Below are 23947 nucleotides of genomic sequence, written 5' to 3'. Positions count from 1 at the left end.
AAGGAGGATTTATGGACTTGTACACTGGCATTTCTCAAAAACATCGATATACTGTCACCTTCTGGACATCCCCTCTGGCAGATAATCTCCGGGGCGGGGGGACCTTCTTCTACAGCCTAATGGTGTTAGTCAATGGTGTTCCAGTGCATCTCATCATTCTTGAGAGCTAGGCATTCACTTTGTAACTCTGGCTGAACTCCCTACAAGTGTCCAACAATCAGCATTGACAGGAACTATAATCAGCAGATCAAGGTTACTTGTGGAGTGATTGTCTGGGCATTTAAAAGCAAAGTGAAAGTTGCTTTACACATTGCTGGACAGAGAGAGACCCTTGTTGCTGGCATCATCATGGTTTTTTTTGTCTTCCAAAACATTGGAAAGAAAGTATGTCCTGCCCCCTGCTTATTCCCCTCTGAAGATTGGTATATTTTTCAAGGAATTCACTTTACCCAAACATTTGCAAGGGAGGGGGAGAGTTATTAACTGGAGGCTTATATAGAACAAGAAATAACAGAAGAGAGGTGCAAGGGCCAGGTTTAGGTGATTCTCAACTCCAGGGAACATTGGGAGTTCCATTAAATGGAAGGAAGCTGGTATGGCTTGGTCAAAGTGTGCCAAGAAGTTCAACACTGTGTGTGCAGGTGGCCAGTGATAAGGGGGCTGGTAGAGTGCCAGTACTAAAGTGCCACAAAGGAACCAAGCTTCACTAAATTAGTCATTTTTTGCCTGATTGCCACACAATCAAACACACTTTGTGGTTTTTTGTAGTTTGTTGAAGAAAGAAAAACTATGGCTTACCATGACATGCAAACCAGGCCTAAGTGTAAAGTTTGGAATTTTTTTTGCCACAACATGTATCACTTTATACACATTCCTACACTGAACCACATATGCCATTGTAAATGTCTATTCAGCAAGTTTGGAGAGTCCCTTTTGGAGTTCCTAGCAATCTTTGTTTTTACCATCTTAAATAACTTGGTTTTATTTAAACCCTCACTGCTTCCTCCTAACTACAAATCATTTATAAACAAGATAAAAAGCACTGGTCCCAGATACTCTTTGACCCCACTTCTTATATCACTCCATTGTGAGAACTATCCATTTATGCCTGCTGCCTGCTCTTTAACCGGTTACCAAACTGCAAGTAGCGTTCTTATTCCAGGGCTACCAAGCATATCCACAAGGAGAACCAAACACTTTTTGTTGGGACTTTTAAGGATTTGTGATTTTTTTGGGTGGACTATGAACAGTTGATAAGTGGATATTTACTATACCAGGTTTCTCTTAAAGAATAACTAAATTATTATTAAACTATCTGAATAAAAACATTTTTGCCTTACAATTAATCTCTAAACTAAATCAATGCTTCTACCAGATGCATTAATTTGAAGGAAACTTTTCTATAGAAGAACAAATTTGGTAATTTCTCACCATTTTTACACTCTACCTATCAAGCAGAAGCATTTCATTTTCATGTGATGAAATTAACCTAGTCTGCCCAGTCACTATCAGATCTTAATTTGACCTAACAGTCATAAATATTTCATTTTTGTTTGTCACTTTTGTCTGTGAGGATGGAGCTGAATCAAGGCAAAGTAAAGAAAAAGGAGCAACACTGAAAAGAAGACAAGATTTGTCCAGTGCTCAGGTTCCTGTATCCCCATACTTAATGCCACAAACTGTCATGGCTACTGATCATTAATAAACACTATATGAGGGAATATTTTAAAGACACTTCTTCTATAGATGAAAAAGGAAAGCCTACAAAATGTATAAAGTGCAAAATGCATGAACTCATTGCAATATTAATACTCTACAGGAATACCCCGATTTACGTACCTTCGTTTAACGGACCCTCGCAATAATGGACATGCTCCATAAGCCACCATACCCCGCTAACGTACACACGCTTAGCAATTACGGACAATTAATGGCATGACGCCGCTGCCATCTAGTGACGATTGCAGTGCAGTACATGCATAGATAATTGCTTCACTTTCAGTACATTTTCACTTTACATACACGGTCCGGTCCCATTGCGTATGTTAATGCGGGGTATTCCTGTATTTAGTTGTAAATTAACTTGGTTTAATGGACACATTTGCACCATTGTTTAGGAAATATGATGTAAATCAATGGGAAACTTGGTTTAAATCAATCCACCCTGTCCACAGAGAGTTCATTTTTGAAATTTTGTAAACAGAGTGGTGTACAGACAATGAAGTGATCCAACTGAAGCTACTGCAGTTATCATTCAGGATTCACTGCTGAAATGGGGAAAAATATTGGAGCCCTCCAGTGGCCGAAGTATCATGTATGTTTGAACACAGTTATACTTTATGAAAACTGTTCGAGACATTTCTAGCCATTTAAAAAAAACGTGATTAGTCTCCCTCTCCTCCTCTACATAGGTTTCAAAAGGTATTGTTGAGTTTTAGTAAGAAAAAAATGCATGGAGTTTATAGAATAGATTGAAGAGTGCAAGTTTTAAATTAAGATCCCAGGAGTTATAACAACCACCCTCTCAAATTTTATGACTGATGTGTGTTACTGCTGAAGTTTAGTTTTGACTTACAAAATGCTATGCAGCTAATATCTCAGGTATCAAAGGCCAGGGAAAAGAGGTGCTATATCACTTTAGCTTCCAAGAGAAATAGCTTATCCAAATGCTAAAGTCACTTGATACATATTGAAAAAGGCTTGTAAATAGCCACTTGGCTAATCACCTATGGCAAGTAAGAATCCTATCAAGATAGTAGGCAGTGAGCCTATGGCATTTTTCAAGGCAATATATAATGTATTTAAGTATAGACAGGTGGACTAATCAAATTATATATGCTGCTAAATATTATATACTTATTTGTAAGCTGGCATAAAAATTAAATTGGGAAAATAGCTACATACATATTTTATAGTGAACTTTCAAATTTACTTTCAACTGCACTGGTATCAATGGAAGCACTCTCAAAATCCAGAGATTGGCTCCGGTAAAGCATAACAGGTTAATTAGCTTTTAAAAGGTCTTTCAAGTCATGGTTCACACATAAAGCAATCAAAAGCACTCACTCGAGGTCTGTTCAACAGGAAATGAAGCAGAAAGTCTACCAGACATCTACCAGAGACAAATGGCAGAATCTTCATGTGTTCACATTACCTATTGACCTCTGTTATGAAGGTAGAGGACCAATTCAGACCCCCAAATTAGCATTCACCTATAATTTTCCAACTTGCCCCTGGATTAGAAATATGTGTTCACCCACTTTTACACACCAAGACACTTGATAAAGATCTAGATTTACAGTGCCACTAATTTAATATGCCCTTTTCAGTGTACATAAATAGCAGCTATCATTTAAGACAGGTGCTTTGCTTTCAAGAGTGATTATAATTTTCCTCAAATCAGTGAACTACTACTGCTTTCAGGATATTTTGGTCACACAGGTGTATATCCTGCCCTAGTCCTGCAGCACTTGTGCTTGATTTCCCATTATTTACAATATTGTTTGATAGAAACTTCACTTGAAGAAACTTCCAATGTCTTTTAAAAGTTTAAGTCTCACTCTTGGCCTTTTGTGGACATAATCTCCCATTTATGACCATACAAGCAGCCCTGCTGAAGCAGACCAATTGCCTGTCTAGTACTGGAAAGCCAAATGCATATGGGAAGCCTACATGCAGGACATGGGTGAAACAGCACTCACCTGCTATAGCAATTTACACATTGACTAGTGTAAAAAATACAGTGCTTTGATCTAATATGTAGAGGTCAGAATAAGAAAGGTTTTAAATCCTAGGCATGAGTTATGACCAAATCGTACTAAAGTGTTCTCCCAGCACATTATGCCAAAAACGGTTTCATATCCAGTAAGTTTCTATAATTGTACTATTTTTATTCTTTTGATTGTATATTTTCCATTATTCACCCTGGACTCTCCAGTATGGGGTTCCGCAGGGATCAGTTCTGTCCCCCATGCAGTTCAACATCTACATGAAACTGTTGGGTGTGGTTATCCGGAGCTTTGGAGTGTGTTGCCATCAGTATGCTGATGACATGCAGCTCTATTTCTCCTTTTCAGGTTCTCCAGGTGAGGCTGTCAATGTGCTGAACCGGTGCCTGGCTGCGACAATGGATTGGATGAGGGCTAATAAACTGAGGCTTAATCCAGACAAGACTGAGATGCTGCTAGTGGGTGGTTCTTCTGACCAGATGGTGGATGTCCAACCTGTCCTGGATGGGATTGCATTCCCCCAGAAGGAGTAGGTTTGTAGCTTGGGGGTTATCCTAGAACTATCTCTGTCACTTGAGGGTCAGGTAGCCTCGGTGACACGGAGAGCCTTCTACCAACTTAGGTTGGTGGCCCAGCTATGCCCCTATCTGGACAGGGATAACCTGGCTTCAGTTGTCCATGCTCTGGTAACCTCCAAGTTAGATTACTGCAATGCGCTCTATCTGGGGCTGCCTTTGAAGATGGTTTGGAAACTGCAGCTTGTGCAAAATGCAGAGGCCAGATTGGTAACAGGGACCAGACGGTTCAAACATATAAAACCGATTCTGGCCCGCTTGCATTGGCTGCCTGTATGATTCCGAACTCAATTCAAGGTGCTGGTTTTAACCTATAAAGCTTTACACGGCTTGGGACCACAATACCTGATGGAAAGCCTCTCCCGACATGAACCCACACGTACCCCACGCTCAATCAACATCAAAGGCCCTCCTCTGGGTGCCTACTCCAAGGGAAGCTGGCGACAAGGGAGAGAGCCTTCTAAGTGGTGGCCCCCAAATTTTAGAATGATCCCCCTGTTGAGCTGGCGCCAACACTGTTATCTTTTCTGTGCGGGTCAAGACTTTCCTCTTCTCCCAGGCATTTTAGCATGTGTTTTTAAATTGCTTTTTAAAATTTGTATATTTAAATTTGTACATTTATTTTTAATGTTTAATTGTTGTCAACCGCCCAGAGAGCTCGGCTATGGGGTGGTATACAAATGCAATAAATAAATAAATACCTTTTTTCATTTGCAAACTGCCTCAAGAATTATTTTTGAAGGGCATTATAGACGTTTAATTGAATAAAAGATGCCAAGAAAAAATTGTATCATCCTTGAGCTCTTGTCGAGGACTCCAGCTAGTCTGGAACAAGACTGCAGTAGTACTGTTGTTCATGCTTTTTGGGAGGAGGAAAAAGTATATTTTCCTCCTCTTCCCTACCTGTCAATCATCTGACATCATGATGATGTCAGGTTTTGTCAGGTGGGCAGTCCCAGATTAACCTAAACCTAATCCAAAAAATGTAGCCCCTGTGTTATTCAATGGTATTAATGCCTCCACCCCACTACATATGTTTCTGCCCTCAAGGCACTCAACTTCAAGATTATCACTTTCTGGAACAAACTGAGTAGAAGATGACTGCAAGCTGGCAGAGCAAGTTATAATGGATAAGCTCAAAATAGAATCATAAGAAGCCAAGCCAAGTCTTAAATCAGAGTGGGGAATCTGTGGCCCTCCAGATGTTGCTGGACTCCAGCTCCCATCAGCCCCAACCAGCATGGCCTATGGTCAGCAATGATGGGAATTGGAAACCAACTATCTGGAGGGCCACAGGTTCCCCCACTTCCTCTCGCTTAAAAATCATCTTCCAAGTGGGATGAAAAAACTTGGAAATAAGCACCTTCTGCTGGAACATCAAGTTTGAGAATATGAGCCTCCCTCCAGCCCACATTAGCTCCTACAAGACTGATGGAGCAAAGGAGTAATTCCATTCAAGACCAAGACTATCACAACTATTGTAGAGTCTTATCTTACCATCAGAGGGAAAGCTGCCATGTGAGACTCGGAAGACTCAAGCAAGCTGGTAATTTAATGTAATAATGAAGCTTCAGCTTAGGTGGCTCTGTTGATATGATCCTTTTTCTACAGGCTACAAACAAAATCCAAAGAGTAAATATAAGTTGTGTTTTCTTGCTGCTGTTGGCCTTAGCCTTATGTGCATAAACTAGGGCATTCTTTTTTTTAAGTGCCTAGTAATATAAAGTCTAATTTAAAACAAGAACACCTACATATTTTAATGTCATATCAAATAATGTAAGGCATTTAAAATAAAACTTGCATTAAAATATGTCTTTAAAATTCAGCCAACTCTGCTTCAGACAGCTGCCAATCAACAGAAGTAATGTACACAAGACACACACGCACACACAAACACCCAAGGGTGAATATTTCTTTAAGTCACAATATCAAAGATTTAGGCATGTGGGCAACTTAGTTCTGATGCAAATCACAGGAGGTATCTAGTTTGTGCTGCTTCAGCCTGCAAAAAAGGATTTTTAGGAAAGCAACAGTAAAAGGTGATTTAATATATAGATATTAGGAATGGCTGAAGAAACTAGTTATGTGCAATTCAGACATTGGGGTAGAGGAAAAGAGCATACATCACTCTTTCTAGAAAATTTATTGAGGGTGGATACACGCCATGAGACAAAGTGGAAAGAAGGCTTTAGAAAATTAATTTTGAAGTAACCCTCCAGGACTATGTATTCTCTGACTTTTTTAATGCAAAAGTTCTGGTGTTTTTGGTAGGGCACATTTAATTCAGCTCAAAAACTGAATTTTGTACCTGGTCAACTTATCCTCCCCTCCTCCCAAACTTGGCTCCCAAAGGCTTCAAAGTAGCTACAGGAAATTCTCAACGTATTGAAATAGTTTGTGGGAGCATCACGGAACAGATGCTGAATGGATAGTGCAATTTCCTCCCATTTAGTCTGCTATCACTAACTATGCAACTTTCATACAATGCCCTTTGGGGGTATAATTGCTAAGGCAAAACAACACCCATCCTTCCTTTGCTACCAGTGGAATATTCATAATACCTTACTGCTATATGCACAGAACCATATTTACTCCATGAAAAATAGTTGGAGAGTCAATACACAGACATTTTGGAATTGAAGAATGACAACCACATATTTTTGCATTTTCCTTATTTACCAGCATTCATGAAAATTTACACAAAGCTAATGAAAAGCAAAATTAACATGTCCAACTACCTTATCAGGATAGATATCAAAGCTTTCTCTGTGCGGAAAAATTATGCAGGGAAATACTATCCTTACCATGTATACAACTGTTTACATTTTAAGTTTCAGCTTATGCCTTAACACATATTTTCCTAAGAGAAAAATATATTTTAATTTTTTCCATTTCCAAATCATAAGAACATTAGAGCCAGATGGATCAGGTCAATGGCCCATTAAGTTTAACATCCCATTCTGACAGTGGCCAACCAGATGCTTATGGGAAGCCCAAAGGCAAGACCTAAGCACAACAGCTCTCTCCCTACTTGTGATTCCCAGCAATTGGCATTCACAGGCATCCTGCCTCCAACGGGAGAGGCAGAATATAGTATAGCAATTGCTGCTAGAAGCCACTGACAGCCTCATCCTCCATGTATTTGTCTAAACCTCTTTTAAAGCCATCCACGTTGGTGGCATCACTACTTCTTGTGAGAGCAAATTCCATAGTTTAACTATGTGCTGTGTGAAGTACTTTTTTTGTATGACCTGAATCTTCCAACATTCCGCTTTATTGGATATGCCTGAGTTCTAGTGTTATAAGAGTGAAAAACTTCTCTATCCACTTTTTCTACAACATGCATAATTTGAATCACAACATTTATTCAAAGTCACTATCATAAGAAACATCTTCAAATCCAAAATGCAGGTTTAGTGAAGTTTTCGTCATTTGTTGCTACAATTCTGACACGCTACTAATCAGTGCAAGGTGGCCTGGAGACATGACCGAAACACCTCCTCCTTGGATTTTCACATGGTTGCAGCTACAATGCACTGCCTTCAGAATATTACCTGGTATAGATGATTACTTGTCACCCAGATGTCAAGCACCTTGTCTCCTAAATTATTTAACTGATCTTCATTTGGTGTGTGGGTCAAAGTCCGACCTAAGATGGGTTGCAACAATACTACCATCATACACATATACGGTAAAAAATTAAGAGATGTGTCCCCAAATGCATGCTTGGCCTAAATGTGGTTCCAGAGCTTGAAGAGGTTAAAGACTAGTATTCTAAATGCAGCCATGACCAACAGGTAAAGAATCAGTCCTCATGTAAAGCAGAGAGGGAAAGCAGCAGCAGTTAGGAATAATATAGCAAATTGGCTTTCCTTCTCATACACACACTATCAGAGCTAGGCACCCCACACTCCCCCCTACATTTGTACAGATGTTAAGCTACCAATGCTAGACAGGTGTTTGTACCACAGAAACGGTGAAGGGCAAAATTGCTCCTGTTTTGCTAATGATTGTCTGCTTAAAGTCTATGCTATGGGCAAAGAGTATATGAGAAATACTTATTAGCAAACCCAGCAACGAAGAAGGATTTTTTAGAAGTCTTCACTATTCTTTTAAGACACATTTGCTTAAGTACAGTGGATCTGATACTATTGGCCAGCCTATAATGCACCTCTTGCACCTCCCTTGTGTGAACATTGTACATGAGATGTATCAGCTGAAAAAAAAATGAGGGGATAATTGCATACCTATGTATACTCTTAAAATAAAATATGTAGGACTGTTCACAAATTTTTCTTTAAATATGGGAGATCATGAGCTTGCTCATATGTTCCATTCTGCGTACAGCTTATCTGGCAGGACCCAGTGTGAATTAGCACCAAAAAAGCCTTCTGTTTTCTATAGCATATACACAGTTCTACAGGCCTGTCACAGTTAAGAGTCAGATCTCATGTTCTGTATGGCAACTTCTAACCAACACCTATTCCCCAATGCAAGCCTGCATATAAAAAGAATTGCTAACTTTTTGCTGTTTCCTATATATGCTTATAATCCAATTTGTGTTCCACAGAACCAGTTGTGATCAGCTATTTGAGTTCCTGCTAATTTGTAACCATTTTCAGGTTGAGCAAAGAATGTCTTTGTATACTGTATAGCGCTCCCCCCACCCCAACCAGTGTTTTACTTAACAGAGACAGTAAAAGCATAACTAAGCCTTTGTTGTGTAGTTCTTCTAATCCCTCAGCCCTTTTTGCACAGTATTTCATATACAGATACAGAACACGCAAGTTCAATACAAGCCACCCACCTTTATTACACAGTATCAACAAGTGTTAAGGACATGAAAGTAGAGGGCATAAAAGTAAATAATCAAGTTCCGGTTTTTGTCAAGCTTTAAGATGAAGACAGCATAACTCTTTCTCCAAAACTGAATCCTGAAAAACAATTTTATTTCAGACATTTTCCCCAATTGATGGCACTATAAACGCAATGAGCATGCAGAATAAACAGCTGAACACATCAACTAGCTGCCCAATCAATCATGCATGTAATGTAGCATTTAAAGCTAGCTGATGTCCTGTGAACAAAGCATAGCAGAAGACCAGTAGCCTACGTATGTTTTGGCTTGTATTTTTAAACTGTTAAAGAACAATTACTTCATCCCTCACAAGCCACTACAATAGCAAATGATAAATGTGGAATTATTACAAACTGACCCTAAGCTTTGTTCTTTTCCTCCTAGGCACACTAAGTGAAAAGATTTAAATACACATCTGATTTCACAAGCTTTCAGGCTCAGAGAATGTGGTGAAAGTGGAGTCATACATAGGGCATTTGCTTGCTCTCCTGTGTCAAAGGTTGTTAGTTTTTCAGCTGCCAACTAAAGTTTGATATGGGTCTGTCAATTCTCTGTACGCTACATATTTTGACAAAATCTTGATTTGGCAATCAAAACTTACTACGTATTTTATGCCAAGATTTTAAGTTGACACCAGCCTGCATGAAATGCCAACATCCAAGTATTAATAAAGCCTTCAAACTATCGTTTAAAGATCACCTACAAATTTGAATTATCATCAAATAACGTCCCTTTCTGTGAATTTGGGGTATTAAAATTTTATTTTTTTATTGGAAGTTCAAGAAACAAAAGTTAGTATTAGAAACAGGTGGGAAAAATGTTTACAACTGTAATAACCAATTATGACTGGTGTATTATATGTAAAAATAGTCCAATATTCCATGTGATGCTGCAGCAAGAGAAAACACACTTTCATGTGTGCTATAAAACACACATGGTATCTCACTCCTTACAGAATACAAGTTTTTAAAATAAATTTCCTACTGCATTATCCTGGCGATATGCATCAGACAAGACAGATTAAGCACTTTTGGTGGGACTACAAAGAAATTAATATTCTAGACTAAGTTATAAAGAAAGATTAGTGAAATTACAGGACACAAATTAAAACTGGACAATGGAGTTATATCGCTGGGGAAAATGAAATGATAAATTGTAAACAAATAAAAAATTGGAATTAACTGCATCTAGAATATTGACTGCTAATTAATGGAAAATCCAAGAGTTACCATCCATATGTGGGTACAATCAATTTGGCACAGAACATTAGTGTATAAGACATACAAGAAATTGTAGCATGGCACAACACTTACTGGAATGTTGATACAAATTTATTATTTTATGTATGATAACTGGTTAATACTTAAGGCAGTCTAAGTAATTTACAAAACAAATACAACATTATAACAAACAATGAAAAGTGAGAAGCTACAGTACAATGCAAAAACATTTAGGGATATAAATATTTACATTTATTGAATATTTGAACAGTAAAAAATCAATACAGAAATGTCAAGAAGGCCATACTGGAAATATAGACGTATATGAGAAAAATGTTACAATAGCAGCAACACAAAAAAGTAATCAAACATAAATCATGATGATTGTGGGTTTTTTCTTTGCAATTAGGCACATTTGTTTGTATTTTTTTGCAAGATACTATGTTAAATATTTTGAAATATAAAATATAAAAACTGCAGTATCAACTAAAACTCTGCATTGGTCTTATGCTAGAAGAACATTTAGAATTGCCTCCATTTATGAGTTCTGTAAAATAGCTTAATATGGAAAATGACAATATCTTTTAATCAGTTAAAACTTTTTTCCATAAGAAACTAGTTACGATCCAGTAAAATAGCATCACACAGCTCAGCCCTGCTATTGCTAAATTTACAAAAAATGCCAGAGATTCTTGCTTCTAAAGATATAACTGCTAATGCTCTAGAAAGAGGAAGTGATACATCTTAGTGGGCCATGCTGGAAATAACTATCTTAAACTATGCACAGAAGTCAAACTTAATAAAAACTAACTCTCAAGCATGATTGAAGCAAACCCAAGGGTTATTTTTAATAGTAAAAACAAGAATTGAAAGAAACAGAATTTGTTCAATTCACAAAACAGACTACAGTCCAATTCAGAGCTCAAGAGGATGAGTAGGCAGAGACTCATGCAGCTGGGAAAACCTGTTGTGAGAAGGTAGTCAAGGTGTGCAAAAAGCGTTTTGGGGGAAATCCTAACTGATTTCTTTGCACTACTTCACAGTCGGGATGGCATGATGTGTCAGTTTCAGTTCTCTCAGTTTCTCATTTTTCTATTCTTCAATTGGATATTCTCTACATATCTGCAGCAAACTGCCAACTTTTAAAAAATCCTCATGAAAATTCTTCAGTTTTTTAGTGTGAATTTCTCCTAATACATTTTTTCTATGCAGTTTTAACTGACGTACATTTTTGCAAGCAAGTTCTTATAATGCATTTTTGTATTTCATCTTCACCAGTATACATATTTTCCTTTAATATATGCATTTTTATAGACCACTGGTGTTGGTGAGTTACATTGCAAAATTTGGATAAGTGCAAATTTAGAAAGATGGCTGTGTTTCAGTTCTCATATTATTTCAGAGAGTGTGAATTTGATAAATTCAGCTTTGAATGTGAACTAGTCAAATTTCTTGCCCATCCCTACTTCACAGACCTGATATGCTGCTATGGCACCATTTTCATAATTTTCAATTACATCATAGCCAGATTTAGCTATGTCGTGAATTTCTGATAGAAAAAGGAGATTTTCCCATTGTACAGGCAACAGGACAAGACACCTTGTCTTGTTAGCTATTTTATTGCCTGTCAGGAGGACTGCCAGACTTTCACCCTAGTTTGGTTCTAGGTATGTATGACTACACATGGATAGTTGGGGAAGAATGGAGATGAGCATCTGAAGGCACATCCCACTGGAAGTAATGCAGTGTGCTACCCAACTACTAAGTGAGTAGATCAGGTGAGGAATGTCAACCTCTTTACAAATAGGTTTTGCACCTTTCCATAAAGAAATGCAAAATGTTACTTAAAAGAGAGAAGTAGTTTGCTGGAGACAAAACTGTTACCCCCCCCCATTTTGGTTTACAGCAAATTTTCATATATTTTGAACTGTCTTGACTGTGGACTGCCAACATGGCATCTGTGGGCACTAATGCACCAGCCAGTACCTCTTATGCTGCCTGCAAAAAGTCTCAGTAAATATTCATAATTGATATGATACTGTTAGCTATTCCTGTTAAATTTGTGTTTGCACTTGACTTGGCATAGAGTGTTCCAGGATCAGGATATTTGCAGGGAGACCAAAGTGCTTATTTTAAAAGCCATTGTACTACCGACCTTACTGTATGCCTGTGAAACATGGACCATTTATAAATGCCACTCCCAACTTCTTGAAAGATTCCACCAACGCTGCCTCCAGAAAATTCTGCAAATTACTTGGGAAGACAGACGGACTAATGTTAGTATTTTGGAAGAAGCAAAGACTACCAGTGTTGAAACAATGATCCTTCAACATCAACTTCGCTGGACCAGCCATATTGTTCGAATGCCTGATCCGGTTACCGTCTTCCAAAGCAGCTAATTTACTCACAACTTAAGGATGGAAAATGGAATATCGGTGGATAGCAAATGAGGCTTAAAGATGTTCTGAAAGCGAATCTAAAAAATGTAACATGAGCATTGAGAACTGGGAGGTCTTGGTCCATGAACGTCCCAAATGGAGATCGGCTATTATCAAAGGTGCTGTGGACTTTGAAGAAGCACGAATACAGGGCAAATGGGACAAACGAGCTAAGCAGAAGGCACATCAAACAAATCCTCATTGCGACCATCTTCCATCTGGAAACCTATGTCCTCACTGTGGGAGGCTGTGTGGATCCAGAATTGGCCTCCACAGTCACTTACGGACCCACTATTAAAGACCTTATCTTGGAAGACAATCTTACTCAGCCACGAGTAAACATGCCCACATTTTATTGGATGCCAGGCCTGGACACTTACCAACACTTCCATTCTGAAGAAGAGTGTTATGCCTCTCCCACACAGCAGCTATTTTGTATCTGACACTGATAATACTTTCTCAAAATTCCTAGTGTGCCCACTGGCCCAAAAAGGTTGGCGACCCCTGGATACTGAACATAACTCTTCATCGAGTTTTACACCAAATACTGTACTCAGGACAGATGTATACAGGACATTTAAATAGTTTTCCTACCTGCTCCAATAAGGTCATAGGAGTCGTCTATTTTCACTCCCCCCAATCTCAAACTCAAGTTTCAGTAAATGTAAATAGTGATCCCAGGTGACATTGCTTCTCCATTCTAGAAGAACAGAGACAATTCCGTATGTCTCTCATACACAGGCTGAACAGTCTTCCAATAAACCTGAAGATGACACAACAGCTCTCATTGTATAATATTTCTATTGGTCTACTGGGACCAACTGCCACTCACACACAGGCTGTTTGCAACCAGCCAACCTGCAGCTAGCAGGAGAGGGAGAACAGCAGCTAGGCCCTTCCTCTGGCAAGTTAGGCCTATTGTACTTTATAGTGCTTGTTTTAGCCACCCGGGATTTTCTTTTTTGACTTTTGAAACAAAATTGTAAATATGAATAAGCAAGTGTAAAAGGCGATGCTATGGGCTACTTTCAAAAAGCAAAAACAAAAGTGATTCAGCATAAATGAAATATCTCCAACCAAAGTTCCTCCTCCTAGCAGCATTACACTGCAGACAGCTTGAGATTAGAAAGTTTTTTTTCTTTAAAAAAATGTTAACTTTAGTTCTGATAATTCTTTGTTTTGTGTAGTCTTAAATCCAGGCAACCAGAAGCACTCTTCCTTAGTTACCATCCACAGCTAAGCATGAGCCCAACAAGCAGCAGCTGTTCTGCAGACAGCATAGCAGTCTTAAGAAAAATTGCTCCAAATGAGTTTCTGTCAAACCTGTTCATAGAATGCTTATAGTGCTGTTGAAAAGTGTATAAAATTCCCCATTCATTTTTTATTATTTTGTGTGTTCAGCAGTCCTGCCTGTGAGGTCTATGCAGTTCCTTTCCTTCTTACATACACAAACTTCCTTGGAAATACACTGAACAGCAGTTTGAAAGCTAAAAAAGAATGGGAAGGTGAAAGGGTAGAGAGGAAGGACAATAAATTCAGATCACCTACCCAGAAAGACCATCCAGGCTGTTCACTTTCTTCCTAAATATACAAGACCTTTTGTCTCTACCACTTTCCTCCCTGGGAAAGAACAGGCACCATGTACCTCTGCCCAATTCAATTACCAGAAACACCAATATTCAATTTGTTCTGCCACAATGGGCAAAAGCAAACAATATAGGCATTTAAAAACTGAACTCCCTGTCCCTCAAATACAGACATGCACAAGCAATTTATGGGGAGAGGGCTATCAAACGGGGTAGGAGATGTACCTGTCTCATGGACAAATATAAGTTTAACATAGTAGTTGGTTATTAACTACACAAGTTCTCAAAGCAACTTACAAAAATACATGCATTACCCTTATGTTAACTCAACATTACACTTCAGCAAGCTCAGATAGAATGGTTTCCCTTTTAAACAGCGAGGAGGCCTTGTTTCCCTCAGGGTAGATTTCAGGGAAGCCAACTGCAGTCTCTTCAGCAATCCTCGGCTTAAAATTAGTAAGGTAACAGACTCCATAGGTCACCCCACCTGCTTTTGGCAGAACTTGATGCAGATGAGTTATTAAGGCCAAGGTGCAGACAGAGTTTCCATTTCTTGGACATCTTTTACAGTTCTCCTTCCCCACCCACGCCCATTAAGCAGGTGATTTCTATACATAACTATCCCAAAATATCTTGGAAATACCCTGAACAGCAGTTTGAAAGCTTAAAAAGGAATGGGAAGGTAAAATCTTACTATCAAAAAACAAGGTTAGGAACTGCGCACTAGCACCATTTTAAAGAGCAAACCACTGCATATGTCTGAACCAACTGCCATATTTCACTTTTCAATTGTGCCACTTACTGTGCATATGGGTAAATAATAAGGAAATAAATGGAGGGGAAAAATAAAGACATCCATATACTCCTGGCCCTTTTTACAATGCTAATGGAATGTGGTAAACCAAAACACGGGCATTGGACTACGAGCTATACAAATACTAGTGAGACATACAATTGTATTAATGTGTCTGAAAACTATTACCTTAAATACAAGAAAGTAATTTGAAGAGCTAGAGGCAAGAACATTCACTTCAAAATGTTAAAGAGTTCTGTCTCACACAGATTATGTCCATGTTTATAAAAACATGGAAATGCCAGAAATGTGGAACAAAAACTTTCATGAAAAATCCTTATTAATTTGCATGTCTTCATACTATATATAGCTGGCTGCTAAATATTGGATAATTCTAGTTATGTGACCTTAAAAAATATCAACATGAGAAGGCAGCTTCTTAGATATGATTCATGGTGGCACAGGGCAGCAAAGAAGGGTGTCTGCTCTAGTTGACTGACATGATCAGGTTTTCCTTATTGGGCTCCTTCTAATCAGGTTACCATAAAGAGTTCCTGTGCCCTAACATATTGTACAGAATTAGAATTTCGACAGGTGCACTTTCACCTGCCTCAGATAGGAGAAACTGGATGCCTGAAGATGACAGAAAGCAAGAGCTGCTCTATCAACATTATATTTTATATTTTTTCACAGTTTAACTTGCTGTACACTACTTTAAAAGCTTGTGGCAGCGAACTGGTTTATAAACATGTAAAATAATAAAACAAACATCATGATTGTGTCACATGACACTGTGGTCAACATAATAGCCTACCAAAACAGTGCAGTCAAAGCATATCTTCTTGTTTGGACTCTTTATCCCATTTACCACTTCTTGTACTACTTTGCAAAAGAGTGTTGTTTAAAAAACTGATATCAAACTCATTTGATACTTGCAGTGTTTTACTGCTGTCCAGAATATTGCCTTAAACACTTTTCTTTCTATTATGTTATCAGAATGGATATTTTGAGACTAAAAGCTGTGTTAGTATCCTACCCTTCTCCCAAGTTACTTCCAAGAACTCTCGACTGGCATAAACAGGATTTCCTCTGGATTCCCATGGAAGTAGTGGCATTCCTTAAAGCTATTATATTATACACAATGTACAAATAAGCAACTTAAAACTAAAGCCTTAACTACAAAATGCAATGTTTACTCATGATCATGAGCTAAATTTCAAGCTTGCTATGCAGACATCTTATACTATGCTTGGGACTTTCAAGTTACTGCAACTATCGTGTTTTCCACGACTTTAATGAAAAAGGAAGGACAAGAAAATCTTTGTATGCCAAGCAGCACTAACATCTCCCAATTAGCAATTATTTGCTTAACATATTTATTATGAGTACTTCTACAGTTGACTGCATATAAAATTAGGTATCTACTAAATAGTGGAGTTGTTTACTAGACTTATGAGTATACACCAAGGTTGTATGTATGACACTGTGTAATTTAAATATTTGCACATTCTGTAGAGAGAGGTGGTGTTTTAAACAAGCATTATCTAGAGGAGCCACCTGTTGGTGACACAGCTGAAACCTTAGGGAATAGGAATTTAAGATTCAAAGGATAACTATAGGAACTTTTATAGCTAGAACAGAAGTGCAGAACCTGCAGCTCAAGGGCTATATGGTGGATGGAGTGATGAAATGGATGCAAAGATGGGGGTAAAGCTATCTGTCAAGTTCAGACCTCTGATCAGGTGATCAATTTCTTCCCTCGAAGTTATCTTATACTAATACTGAACTGTTCAATATCAGCAGACAATAAGTCTGCAATTATGCACACTTACCTGATATTAAATTAGGTATGTTTTCTCCTTCAAGCCCTAGTGCTTTGGGACCAGGGTATCTGAAGGATGCATTTGCCCATATGAGCTCACTCATACATTGAGCTCCTTGGATGAGGCTCTGCTCCACTGGCAGCACAACAGATGATGATACAAAGGAGGGCCTTTTCAGTAGGGCATCACAACTTTGAAATCTGCTGCCTTGACAGAGTTCCTTGGCACACTGTCTGTCTTTAGGCATCAGGTCAAGACATCAGCAAGCACTTGACCTGAATGGTGCCTGAAAATTTGACTGTGATTTGGTATATTTATTGCTGTTGAGGTTTTAGTTGCTCTGTACGGGGGAGTTACAGTTTTGTTTGCAAATCAAAGTGCCATGGGCTAGGTTATTAATATATTCTTATTTGTTATCTCATTTATGTTACTAGCTACAGAAAGATAACATTAATAATACTTTAGTAAATATAGAATTTACTTTAGTAAATATAGAATTTGCACTACACACTTAAAGTAGTGTATTTAATTACTTATTAAATGATTATTTACTTACTTAGATACTTAAGTACTTATTACCTTGAAAAATCAAGGCTGTGATTTGCCCAAGACCAATGATAAAATATGGCATAAAACCTTTTAACATATACAACTCAGACCCTCAACACACCACCTGTGGGCTCCATGGCACCCTCAGACACCCCCTTGATGCCTGCCAAGCCCCCTGTCCCTCCTAATTTTTTTTATTGAGTTGTTTGGGGTTTGCCTGTTTGGGGGAAGTGTTGTCTGCCTTTTTATTTGTTTAAGGGTGTTATCTGACCTTAAAAAATATCAACAGTCTTTTTTTTGCCTGTTGCAGTGAGGTGAGGTTCTGAGCATTTCCAGTTTTTCTTCAGCAAAATGGGTATTTAGATTTCCTGATGGGAACTGGAGGCCAACAGCATCTGGAAGGTCACAGGTCATAAGGCCCTGCATTAAACCACAGATTAGCATTTTGCTGTTGAGCTGTACTTGGGCTCACATTGTCACCACTGCACTACAGATGCAAGTTCAGAAGCTATCTTGTCATGTCATGAACCTGGACAAACTGGTTAATCTATTGTTGGTTGAAACAAGACAGCTTTATAACATATGGCTTGAAATTGGCTTGTTTCGATTAACCATAATTAAGATAAATCACAGGGTATGGCTTGGACAACACACTAAACTGCAAAATGGAAGACTCTGATCTCCTCATGACCACCTCAGAGGAGAGGGGAGAAGGGAAGCATGCAAGCCTGAGGGTCAGTCTCATAATGCTAAGTGATGGTTTAAGGTTATATCTCAATGTAGCCAAACTATATGGGAGCACATGAAAGCCTATGACAATAGTTTTACTACTGATGTTCTCTGAGCACCCCGGGGAAAAAACCCAAAGTCACTGCAAGGGCTAATATAGTATAGCAGTTAAGAATGTCAGGAAGGCCAAATCTCACCTCAGCCATTAATTCACTAGGTAGCCTTAGAACACAAGAGCAAGCCTATTGGATCATATCAGAGGCCTATCTAGTTCATCATCCTGTTTCTCACAGTGGAAACCATATGGCTATGGGAAGCCTACAAGAAACACAACAGAGCAATAGCCCTCTTCAGCCCCTGGTACTCAGTGGGAGGTAGTACACAGCCATCATAATGTGTAGCCATTGATAGCCTTATCATTCATGGGTTTGTCTATTTCCCTTTTAAGACCATCTAAGTTGGTGGCCATCACTACAACTTGTGGTAGAGTCTATTAATTAACTACGTGTTTTTTCTGATCCCAGAAAAAAGGGAGAAAAATGTATTTCTCCATACTAGGCATACTTTTATACACTTCTATCATGTTCCACCCACACACGTACACATTATTCACTTTTTTCCTAAACTAAATATCTATTGCTTTCAGCCCTAATCAATTTTGCAGAATGGGGATAAATGCATAAAGGGATGTTAGAGATAAGAGAATGCAAATGAAGTATTGTGAAATTTCCAGAAGAACTGTATTATATTAGAAACTTGGCACTGTGGCAAAGTATTACGGACATTACAAGTAATAGGTATATATTCAGACATACTTGTTACTGCCATTAGTTAACTGTCTGTGTGAAGAACTCTGTGGTTACCTTCTCTGCTCCCAGATTTGGTTGGGGAAGTAGGTTCATCTTGAAATAGGTTGCTCTTTGCCTTACCAGCAAGGCCAAGATAGCCAGACCCTTAGTAGGTATCAGGCTGTTTCTTTTTTTCTGGGACAGAGGATATGCATGTGTTAGCCCACCCCAAACGAGACTGTAAACAACTTTATTCAATCGTGTACATAAGTCACCCTTGAAGATCTAAGTGGTAGAAAGTGGAGAAATAAGTATCTTAAATAAAACAATGACAATAATCAGTCCAAATTAAGCTGTACAATGTAAGTAAAATAACCACTAACCATTTAGTTGAATGAAGTGATTTGAATAGGTCTCTTTATTTGCAAACTTCAAGAGTACAACAGAGAGCAGCAGAGGCAAAGCTGTGCAGCTGAACACCAGTAGAAAACAAAGTAGTTCAAGACGCTTTTATATGAAATTAATAGATTTATGTACATTAGCTTGGATGCTATTTCAGTATTTTGCCTAAACTAGGCATGATATCTTCCAGTGGATAAAAAGCTTTTCAGGTTGAGCAATTTGTCTGACTCAAGTTCACATTTCTAACTTCAAATATTCAATGTTTAAGTCCACATCTCAGAAGTCAAATACTGAAATTGTCAATAGAGAGAACAGCGCAGCAGTTACATATAGGTATTAAAAATGGCACGTATGTCACATATACCTAAGTTGTCACACAAAGATAATACACCTTTATACTATTAAAGAAGGGGGAGAAGGAAAAAGGTGGTCTGAACCATTTTCACTTTAATAAGAGGCCAAGGCACTGGAAGAAACACTGAGTCTTTTTTTTTTAAAAAAAGTAGAATTTTAAAAAGAGTATACTACTCCATTAAGACAGGTGCAGTACTTAATTTGGTGTTACAACTAAGTAAAAACCACCCCACTGGAAGTCAGTTTACCATAGTGTGGCCTCCTTAAGACTAGAGACAGGAAAAATATTACACACGACTAACAAGTAGACAAGGTATCTATCTTTGAAAACTAAGAGATCAACAGCATCTTTATGAAAGAGATTTGGTAGAGAAATAATTTCAATTGCCCATTTGTGGCAAAGATTTAAGGGTTAACTTTCCCTAGCAATTCTGATCAGTAAACATTTGCAAGTCAAACAGGAACCTACTGCTGAGAAATCTCTATTATCCAGCATCTATTATCTTGCCTACCCAGCGATGGTTAATGCAGAGCAGCTCAACTTATTCTTTATGTGTTAAAAAGATTATATTATAATCAGAAATCACCGGATAATAAATCAAAGGCTTTCCTCCCAAAACACTGGTGCAATGATTTCAGCCGAAATCATGAAAAATGGAAAGATACCTGGAACAGCATTGTATCCCACGCACCTTTTGTTTTCTACGAGTCATGCATGATGCAGACAAAACGGTTTGTGCTAAACAGCCTCAAATCTGTTTTTCTAATATTAAGCACAAAGGAAAAACACTGACAGCAAGCATGGTAAATAAATCTCTCCCTTGAGAATGAAAGCAGCAGACAGGAGAGGGCTGGCATGCATGCTAGAGAAACCTCACACACCATTTTTTTTTCTACCTGCACAAGTTGCCATTTGCTGCAGCCGTCAGAATTCCTTTTCCCCCCGGGTTGATTTCAAAAGCAAGATTTTCAGGCACTCTCTCAAGGCATCTGTTGATACGCTTTACAAGTATAATATTCCAATTAAGAGTATCTCTAAGAGAAAATCCATTTTCTTCCGTGCTCAGGTAAACATGTTTACAGCTCCTGCTCAGAGACTGGGTGGTTCAGACTCCCATGTCATACCCATGTCGTCAGCAACAAGAAAAGCCCCCTTTCTCTATCATTAACATTTTAAATAAGGTAAGGAGAGAGGAGTACTTTCCAAACTTACCTTTAATATTGCCTCAACATTAAACAGACCACACAAATGCGTGCTCTAAATCAGGAAATTAGCATTCCACTATCCCGTATACATCCTGACTTGCTATAAATAAACCCACCCAACACAGAGCAGGGAACTACTAGTTCAGAACTGTCAGATCAACTTGTTAGTCGATTAGAAGGCCAATGTTTATGTGAGTGCTCCACACGTTAAGTATCAGAAGTCATAGCGCCCTCTCACCCAGAGAAACCATAATTCTTCTCGGCAATATTAAAAACCCGAGCAAAACGTCATGATCTCGGACCAACCACTAAAACCCTTCCAATCCATAACCGTATACAGGAAATGCCAAACGAAAGCTAAAGAACTGCCAAGAAAGGTTACAAAACCTCCCGTTTCACATCCTAAGAAGTCATCAAGCTTTCCCGTTATTTTCTAGAAGCAATAAGAAGAAATCCAAAGACAGAAGTTTTTGATTATTTATTCCCCCACTTCTCAACGTAGCTTTCAAACTCATTTCAAAGTAATACGTATGCACACAAAAAGAGACAGCCCTGAAATCTGAAAAGTAAGCGTCATTCCTTATATAGGCTGTAGCAGTTGCTCATAGCCAGCGAACAAGGGGGGGGGAGCAGAGCAGCGGCCAAACCGTTACCACCCATTATTATGATTATTATACAAACAGGTACCTCGAAATCCAAGAAGAGGGCGAGAAAGAGAAACTTGGCTGATTCACGTCCCCTCCCCAACCCACACAGAAGAAAGCCTTCCCCCCCCGCCAACACATTGATAAAGGAGGGGAGAAATTTGAAACACACACACACACCCCACTTCTAACACTTCTGCCAAGATCAGGAGGTTGGCGGGGGTGTGGGAGGAGAAACAATATGTTCAATGGCTACGGAGATAAATCAACATGCACTGCAGGCACTAAAAGAGGCGGAGGCGAAAGTAGCGGGGGGGGGGAGAGAGAGAGAAGAGAGGGGGGAAGCAGAGAAGGGAGGAGGGGCAGAGAAAAGGAGGGGGGCCCTTTTCAAGGCGATCTCAGGGGTGTGCATGTGGTTCGTTTCCCTTGTAAAAAAAATCAATACACACTGCAGCAAGCAACAGTGCTTTCCCCTCGCCTCCACCCCCCTTTTCCCCCGTCGGGACCAAAACACGCCACACGCCAGAGAAAACGAACTCCCCGTTACAGCCATCCTGCCTCGACGTTTTGTTGCGTGTCTAGCAAGCAGGTAGTTTAGCAGTTACACGCAGTTCTCTCTCTCTTCCCTCCCCCCCACGACTTCCTCAAACTAAGAGTCTTCGCGCACCTACTGTCACCCCCGCGCACCCACCACCCAAAACCAACAACAACAAACTATGGGGGTTGAGAAGAGCAATGAGAAGGGAGTGAGCAGAAAGCGTTGCGCTTCGCTCGGGGACTTTCCTCAGCGTGAGGGGAGGAGAAAGAAGGGGGGAATGACCCCCCCCTCCATCCCTAAACCTCCGCAAGAGCCCCCCGAAAAAGTTTGGGGCGCGGGGCTAGCCTTGCCCTCGGAGGCCAGTGAGACTCGCCTCGGCTTAGGTAATAAGTTTCCAAGTTGGGGCTGTTGTAAGGTCGCCGAGAGGCGAAGGAGCGGCCTCCTCTGCCTTCCCTCGGAGAAAGACCGGAGTGACTGGAGGAAGAAACCCCTTTCGCTCTCCTCAGGGAGAGAGAGGGAGGGAAAGAAGCGGGGACGGAACGGCGACGCCGAGCCAGCGGGGCAAAATGAAGGGTGGGACGGGGAGAGAGAGAGGGCTGCGGGCGGCGTGTAACGGTCCCCGGGCAGGCGAGCGAGAGCTAACGGGTAGTGGCACTGAGCAAGCAGGCTGAGTGAGGAGGCACCGCTAGGCGGAGAAGGAGGCAGCTAGGCGGGGAGGGAGAGTGAGCGGGGAGGGAGGGAGGCACCAGGTAGCGGATCTAACGGTGCAGAGGGAGCCCGGCGCCCAGCGAGGAGCACCCGGGAAATTACTTTCTACTTCTCGCCTCGCTCTCTTTCCCCCCTTCTCCCCCTCCTCAAGAGCTCAGCCCGACCCCCGGCCCGGTTCCTCCGAGCCGCTCTAGTGCCGCGCGGGCCGCTGCCCGGCGGAGCTGACTGACCGTTATTGCGCCTCGGGTTCGCCTGCTTCCTGCGCTTACACCTGGGGCCATCCGCCATGATCCTCTCGCTTGTGTCTAAATGCTCCAGTCACCTCCTCCCCCCTCCCTTCCCCCCTCCCCCTCGCTGCTCTCCCCCCCCAACCCCCGCCCGGACCTGGTTTACGACACTGGGTGGTTTGGTGTGTATGTGTGCGTGTGTCTTTTTTCTTTTCTTTTCTTTTTTTTACTTTTTTACATCACCTTCCTACACCTAGTGCTCGGCCGCCGGAACCTTGTTGCCAGGGGTGACGGCCGCTTTACGGCAGCACGTTTGAACCGGCAGGAGGGAAAAGTTTCTCCCTGCTTGTAGCTCGCAGGTACTATGTAGCGCACGGGATGGGGAGGGGGATACAGAGAGAGAGAGCGCGGGGGAAATGAATCGGAAAGCTGGGGGGAGATAGAGAGAAGTGCCTCTTTATGCGGGGGAGGTGTCTAGTGGGAGGGCCAGGCGACAGAGAGAGCGGTGCCTTCAGGCGCCTGAAGCTGTATGAGCGCGCGGTCGCTGGCCTATGTATAGGCTAGCGCGCCTGAGACCCTAACGCTTTATCCAGGCGAGGAGACGCTGCTGCTATCATCATCATCATCATCATTGATGAGATACTACTGCTGCTATTATCATTATTATTATTGATTGCTTTTTGTTATCACTTTATATCAATTTGACAAACCCATGTAAATCAAAAGCAATCTAAAATAAAACAAAAAAGGCTAATAGAGAGAGGAGGGGGAAGGAGAAGCA

At 40.2% G+C, this 23947-nt stretch overlaps 1 protein-coding gene across 2 annotated transcripts in view; it reads right to left on the bottom strand.

Moving 5' to 3' along the window:
* ZEB1 (zinc finger E-box binding homeobox 1) overlaps positions 1-23264 on the bottom strand; it is a 100746-nt gene extending 77482 nt beyond the window's left edge. Inside the window, exon 1 of one of the 2 annotated variants that reach the window (XM_061587902.1) lies at positions 23170-23264. In XM_061587902.1, the coding sequence (XP_061443886.1) occupies positions 23170-23227 (58 nt within the window). In that variant the 5' untranslated portion in view covers positions 23228-23264. Of the gene's footprint in view, positions 1-20740; positions 21011-23169 lie in introns of those variants that run through there. The other variant, XM_061587903.1, reaches the window with a different exon arrangement.
* Positions 23265-23947: the final 683 nt, after the last annotated feature.

This window comes from Rhineura floridana, chromosome 10 (genome assembly GCF_030035675.1).
Source record: "Rhineura floridana isolate rRhiFlo1 chromosome 10, rRhiFlo1.hap2, whole genome shotgun sequence".
NCBI classification, from domain to species: domain Eukaryota; kingdom Metazoa; phylum Chordata; class Lepidosauria; order Squamata; family Rhineuridae; genus Rhineura; species Rhineura floridana.
Note: the sequence above shows the minus strand (reverse complement) of the source record. Positions and strands in the feature narration are given on the sequence as shown.